Raw genomic sequence first — 7,500 nt, 5'->3', positions numbered from 1 at the left:
TAGTAACACATTGACCAGAAATGAGGAAGTACGAAGGTGATCTTTTATGCTACAAGCAGTGAGCTTGGCAAGCAGAACAGCAAAAGAGCTCTTTCTCCCTATCCACTCACACAGGTTGAAACTACCATTCGAGAGCAACACAAGGACTTCATTCTGTGAAAAAGAGGAAATACTTGACATCAGCAACAATGTGGGATTCCATGAGTTTGCATATAATGGGAAGTAAGCTTACTGGTCTGTAGTTTAGAGAATCTGTTTTTGCACCCTTTTATGAATGGGAGTGATGTTAGCTGATCTCCATACAAATGGGAAGTGGCAAAAGGAGAAACACAGGCTGAAGAGTACAGACAGGGGAGAAGCAAGATCAGCACAGCAAAATTTGTGCTTTTTCAGCACAGCAATCAGCACAGCACAGAACACAGGCATCGATGCCATCTGGGCCCATAACTGATGGAGAGTCGAGGCTGGTCAGAACTTTCTCAACCTTATCAGGTGAGAAAGACACAAATTCCAGTTGATAGTGGTTATGGGCTGGTATCATTCCCATGTATCTGCTGACAGCAACTTTAGAGGTAGTGTAGTGGACTTTGAGCTTTTTCGTGTTTTTTTTTTGTATGCACTGTCAAGGCTCATATGAGAGCTAACACACAGAAACACACAACAAGGAGAGCAGGAGACAAGAGGGGCAGGAGAGGGAAGGCGAAAACAGTGGGGAACAGAGACATGAGATCTGTGGAAGGGAGAGGGATAGGGCGGGGAACACAGGGTAAACAAGATGGACATTACAGGGACTTTCAGGAAGGCAAGCAGGGAATTTGAAGGAGGTGAGATTGGGGTGGATTCACGGAAGGAGAAAAGATCATGGATTTGGATGGGGGAAGAGAGGAGAAGGTCGTGAACGTGAAGAGGTGGTGGTGAACAACTTTTTTGAAGGCCTGGAGGGAAGAGTGGGATTAAAGAGAGTGTGGGAGTTTGTTCCAAAGGCAGGGAAAAAGAGGAATGAAAGAGTGAAGATGAACGGTGATTCTTGATTTTGGTCGTTTTACCAGAAGGGGGTTGCTGGCGGACCTTGAGCGCCCTGCGGAAATATGGGGGGAGGGGGACATATCTCAGTCAGGGGGAGTGTGGCTGGAGAGGACATGGCAGAAGACTAACCACTGACCTGCCTGTGGTGAGAGAGTGAAAGACCAAACGACTCAGCCTCATTGTGGGAGATACCAATGATCCTTAATGCCTTGGTTTCCACAGCATGAAGCTGAGAAAGGTGAGAGGTGGGAGCATCAGCCCAGAGGGGAGAGCAGTACTCCATGAGGCTGCAGAAGAAAGCTTTGTGTGTGGTCAGGAGCTCAGGTGTGCCAAGTAAGGATTTTGCATGACAGAGGATGCCCAGTCGGTGACTGCCTTTGGAGGCCAGCTTGAAAATGTGGCTTTCCCAGGAAATATCATGGCAGATAGTGAGACCCAGAAGCTTGAATGATAGGACTTCTTCAAGAGGATTGTTGAGAAAGTGGATGGGGGGGTTTCCAGATGGTCCTTTCAGAGAGAGGAATAGTCAGAGTGTGAGATTTGTCAGGATTGAAAGACATGTTCCAAGTGTGGGACCAGCTTGTGATTTTATCCAGATCTGCTGAGAGTGAAGAGGCTGCTTGCTGCTTGCCAATCTGAGGGATGACAGATGGTACGGCAGAGGGTGCAGTCATCAGCAAAGAAATAACGCGGATTTTCCAGAGAGTCGGAGAGATCATTGATGAAAACCAGAAAAAGAACAGGGCCCAGAACACTGCCTTGAGTAACTCCAGCCTGGACAGGAAGAAGAGATGAGAGAACTCCATTGAGGGTCACATGTTGGCTGCGATAGGAGAGCATGTCTGCAAGCCATGAGTGGAGATGTCCTTGGATACCATAGGAAGAGAGTTTTGTGAGCAGGGCAGGGTGCCAGACTGCATCGAAGGCACACAATTTTCTTGGGAGATGGCTCTGATTTAATGTCTGACATTGAGATATCCATTATTGGGAGAACAGAAGCAGCATATCCAGGGTAGAGTGACCTGATCTGAATCCAAATTGATGATCGGAAATCAGGCCATTGGAGAAGAGGAAGGATTTAATGTCTGAAGCGATGATGGATTCCATAACCTTGCTGATGATTGGGAGAAGGCTGATTGGTCTGGAGTTGTAGGGATCTGTTTTTGCACCTTTTCTATGCAGGGAAGTGATGTTTGCTGATTTCTAAGCAGTTGGCAGATGACCTTGAGCAAATGAGAGGGTGAATAGAACAGAGAGAGGGTGACCAAGAGCAGCAGAGCAGGTTTATTGGACCTGCTCTGATAACGCAGGTCTCTGTCTCTGTCAAAGGCTGTCAAAGTGTCAAAGTGGGAATTTTTTTTCAGAATTTTTTACAATTTAATTAAGTATCAAAAGCTGAAATTTCTTGCATCAATAAGTATTCAACCCCTTTGCTATGATACTCCAAATTGAGCTCAGGTGCATACAATTTCCTTTGATCATCCTTGAGATGTCTCCACAACTTCATTGGAGCCCATCTGTGGCTAATTCAATTGATTGAACATGATTTAGAAAGAAACACCTTTCTAAATAAGGTCCCACAGTTGACAGTGCATGTCAGAGCAGACACTCTACCATGAAGTCCAAGGAACTGTCTGCTGAACTTGGAGATACAATTGAGAGGAGGCATAGATCTGGGGAAGGGTATAAAATAATTTATAGTGTTGAAAGTTCCCGAGCACAGTGAGCTCCATCATTAAGAAATGGAAAGAATATGGAATTACTCAGACTCTTCCTAGAGCTGGCCGTCCAACCAAACTGAGCAACTGGGCAAGAAGGACCTTGGTCTTGGACGTGACCAAGAACCCAATGACCACTCTGAAAGAACTACAGAGTTCCTTGGCTGAGATGGGAGAACCTACCAGAAGGACAACAATCTCTGCAGCACTTCAGAAATCCAGGCTTTATGGGAGAGTGGCTAGATGGAAGCCGCTCCTGTGAAAACGGCACATGACAGCACACCTGCAATTTGCAAAAAGCCATGTGAAAGACTGAGAGCATGAGGGAAAATATTCTGTCGTCTGATGAGACGAAAATTGAACTCTTTAGTCTGAATGCAAAGCACTACATCTGCTGGAAACCAAGCACAGCTCATCACCCATTTAACACCATCCCTACCGTGAAGTATGGTGGTGGTAGAATCATGCTATGGGGATGCTTTTCAGTGGCAGGTACTGTGAGACTTGTAAGGATGGAGGGAACAATTAATGGAGCTAAATACAGGCAAATCCTTGAGGAGAACCTGCTTCAGAGTGCAAAATACCTCTGACTGCAGCAATGATTTATCTTCCAACAGAACAATGACCCCCAAGCATACAGCCAAAGTAACACTGTAATGGTTTCAGAACAAGAACTTGAAAGAGCTTGAGCAAATCTCCAAGGAAGAATGGGCGAAAATCCCCAAATCCAGATGTGTAAAGCTGATACAGACATACCCAAGAAGACTCGAAGCTGTAATCGCTGTCAAAGGCGCTTCTACAAAGTTTTGACTCGGGCAGGTGGGGGGGGGGGCTGGTTACTTATACAAATTAGATATTTCTGTGTTTCATTTTCAATAAGCATGTAAAAATTTGTAAAAACATGTTTTTACTTTGTCATTACGGGGTATTTTGTGTCGATTGGTGACAGAAAAAATCTCATTTTAATCCATTTTTAAATTCAGGCTGTAACACAACAAAATGTGACAAAATTTGAGGGATGTGAATACTTTCTGAAGGCAGTGTATGTACTCCACAATGTTATACCCAGTAAATCTGTTTGTCTGTACTCTGCCTCGGCTCACACCATATTATACAAACATTCATTAATTCAGTGTACACGTTACATACATACAACATCTCTTGCTCATATTCCAGTTGCTCTGCAAGAAAGGTAAGCAAGTGTTCAAAGAAAGTTACTCTGCTGATTTTAACAGAAAGAAGAGAAGGACTATCCCAATCACTCATCACTGTGAACCATCTTCCTACACCCCATCCATTATTAGATGGAGGTGAAGCCGATATAATTTGCAGTCATCATATCCATAGTGGAAAAGCTACATCAGCCTCTTCCGCAAGTGGACTCAACCCTTTCACACTTCAAAGATTTTAAGGCTTCTTGGATTTCTGCGTCTGTCAGTTTGAGAAGTCGGTGGTGGTGGTAGGGGAATCCAAACTTTATTACATCCCTCGAGGCAATTCATCAAATAATCTTGAGTGAGCGTCAAAGAGTGGATAAATTAACGACCTTCATTCTTCACCTTAACAATAGCAGAATCGCTGTGCTCTGCTCATCACCAATGCAAGAACTGATATCATCAGTCCCAAAAGACCAAGAAGTGGATGTCTGCAAGAGGTGAAGTTCTTTGGATTAGCAGCTTCAGCTCGAATAACATATAATGCAACCGTACTCTCTTGTTCTTGAAGGGGGTATTGTGATTCTGCTTGTGACACTTTCACTGTTATTGAGCTCTAATGTGATCAAATGATGATATACCTTGGAAAACTGAGCCTAATAAAACATATCTCCATGTCATTTTGGATAGTATTTTGAACAATTGAGACAGACGTGTCCATACATATGCGTGTGTGTATGCATTCATGTGCATGTGTCTGCTTGTGTGGGATCTCTTATGCTCAATGGTATCCACAAAGACGGCTTTACCTCCGTCCTCCACAAATGGTACCTCCGTCACTGAAGGTGGATGGAGGTTATGTTTTCACCCCTGTCTTGTTTGTCTGTTTGCTTGTGAACAAGATATCTCAAAAAGTTAAGGACAGATTTGGACGAAATTTGCTGGAGAGCTTGGGTATGTGACAGATGAAATGATTAGATTCTGGTAAAGATCTTAATCTGGATCTGGATTCGAGAATTTTAAAAATGATTTTTCACCATTGAGAGATGGGGCCAAAAACGACATTTCGCAGGATATTTTAAAAAGTTGTGCACGGATTTGGACGAAACTTGGTGAGCAGGTTGGGTATGTAACAAAAAAGAATTATTTCGATTTTGGTGAAGATCCAGATCCGAATCTAAGGATTTAAAAATGATTCTTCACCATTGAGCAATAGGGCTAAACTACATATAGCACAATATCTCAAAAAGTTATCGACGGATTCGGACAAAACTTGGTGGATGACTTGATTTAGTAATGAAAACAAGGCGATTCAATTTTACTTCAGGTCTGAATCCAGATCTGGCCTATCAGTGGGATACAAAATGTAAACCAATCAGCCTGGCGAAGGTATGCACTTTACCGAGTGGCCGTTTTAGTTCCTTTTTCAATTATATGAGTCATCTGTCTTTTTCTATCTCATAACTTACATGCTTTTCCTTTTCCTTACCCCAGGTGTTGAAATTGAAGGGGCAGGTTTTGTCAGTCATGTTTCGATTCCGAAGCAAGGGACGTGACTGGTTGTGGCTTCGCACTAGCTCATTCACATTTCAAAACCCTTACTCGGATGAAGTGGAGTACATTGTCTGCACAAATACCAACGTGAAGTAAGGCTACAGTAATCACCGACTTACTGACATCATCTTCTTGTTGGAATACATTTAACTTATCTTGATGTGTTACATTTTACCTTCCTTATTACCTGCTCCAAGCCGGCAGCTGCAGCAGGGAGGTTCAGACCTTGAGTCGAGCCCTGGATTTGACCATGCTCAGGTACCATGATTCACTTTGTCTTTCAATATACATCTTCAATTCATCATGGCTTGCTGTTTTCCTGCAGAACATTAAATTCTTATCTGCTATTGATGCTTTGAATATGTCCCTCAATCCTTGGATGAAGGTTGGCATGCCAGGAGGCCCAAGCAATGTAGCCGGTGCCCCAGACCACACCAAGATCCTGGACAAGACCGAACCCTTGCTCAGCCAAGATCGTGACCCGCGCTTTGCGGAGGTGTACACAACAGGCCTGGATGCTGGTACTGCAGCCTGATGCAAGGCAAAGGCCTCCCTTGGGAATGTACGCTGATTTTGGCATGGGCTGCGACGTTGTCCTCCGAGCCAGAGTTTAGCGTATTGGACTATGGCCAAACTTAACATAGAGATGTGTCAGACTTACGATGTTTGGCCAAGGCTTGGGGAGGCGTTCTTTCTTTATATCAGGCAAGGTCATATAATAGTGGGATGGACAGGGGAATACATTGAAAACCAGGCACAAGAAAGGTTATTCAGCCCAACATTCCAGCACTAGATCATGATCCTACCATTTCTGCACACCACAGTTCTTTCCCCAGGAAGAGTGCTCTCTTGCCAAGCAAAATTGCAGATACAGTCGAAGAGATAAACTAGCAGGACGGCAGGCAGAAGGGGAAAGAGAAGGAAGAAAATTGTCTTGAATTGCATAAAAATGGGAATCGCTTTGCCAGCCACTTTGATCGGCAATAATTTTCCTAGTCAGAGATTCCCCAACTGCTGACATGTACGTACAAGTTATGCGTAGACAGATATGTGCAGACTTGTATTTTCATCGCGTTTTGTTTGTTTTGTTTATACACTTGTAAGTATAATGCACGAAATGATATGACCTTGTCCTTGGGAGAAGGAAGGACGTTTTATGTGAGGTATTTTAAAAGTTGCTCCAAAACTCATACGAGAGCACTAACTACAAACTCATAATGCAGCCTGATTTGTGTAGCCTCAACTAAATATGGAAAACACATGAAACGTCAAAGGAATTATTCTAGGATGAACGTTCATGATGGTGGAGCAAATAATTAATTTATTTGCTTCTTTTTTATTGATTCATATGCAGCTTGTTGGCTGCATCATTTTCTGAGGGCATAGCTGTGCCACTGATGCAATACCTCCTGTTACCAGCACACTGGTACTCATTTCACCAACCTTAGAAGGATGGCAGGCTGAGTCAACCAACCTGGTGTTAATTCAACAGACAAGCAGGATTTGAACTCAAGATCCTCGGATCCAAAGCCCACCACCCGAACCATTAAGCCAACACCAGGCTTATTGGCTTCTAATTAATGATAGGACTCAAGAAGCAAATTCAGCAGAACGAACAAGGAAAAAACTTCAACATATACATTGTTTCTCTGACGTATAATTAAGGGAATGAAACATTTGTCCAAATCTACTTTCACACAATTATCTTTCCAACACCAGTTTTGTAAATTTTATTTAATTCACTGATAAAGTCCATTGAACTAGTTATTTGCATTCCGGTGTTTAAGACTCGGTTGTAACTTGCTGTCATTGTGGAGTTTCGCAAACAGTTTTCAAAGGATTTGCATCGTTGATTATTCTCTCCTTTCTGAAGGGATATTGAGCCGGCTGTTTTATGTGCTGGCAATCACTTGTGGCCATTACAATCTCATTGTGTCTTTGAAAAACACTTGGTCATTGTTTGCTTGTATCCTGGTGAGATTCCAAATTCCTGCCTCCTGATTCCCAAACCAAAGACTTTTATACTGCAGTTGACCTTAATGCTCCCA

At 43.2% G+C, this 7,500-nt stretch overlaps 1 protein-coding gene across 5 annotated transcripts in view; it reads left to right on the top strand.

Annotated features, from left to right (window-relative positions):
- The window catches only part of LOC147017607 (aryl hydrocarbon receptor nuclear translocator 2-like), a 248,876-nt gene that overhangs the window by 196,438 nt on the left and 44,938 nt on the right, over positions 1–7,500 (top strand). For all 5 annotated transcript variants that reach the window (XM_085847344.1, XM_085847348.1, XM_085847345.1 and 2 more), the window contains exons 12-14: positions 5,393–5,544; positions 5,650–5,710; positions 5,838–5,973. In XM_085847344.1, the coding sequence (XP_085703470.1) occupies positions 5,393–5,544; positions 5,650–5,710; positions 5,838–5,973 (349 nt within the window). The remainder of the gene's footprint in view (positions 1–5,392; positions 5,545–5,649; positions 5,711–5,837; positions 5,974–7,500) is intronic.

The sequence above is a fragment of the Eptatretus burgeri genome, chromosome 11, assembly GCF_056783735.1.
Source record: "Eptatretus burgeri isolate ZD-2024b chromosome 11, Ebu_testis_v1, whole genome shotgun sequence".
Lineage (NCBI taxonomy): Eukaryota > Metazoa > Chordata > Myxini > Myxiniformes > Myxinidae > Eptatretus > Eptatretus burgeri.
Note: the sequence above shows the minus strand (reverse complement) of the source record. Positions and strands in the feature narration are given on the sequence as shown.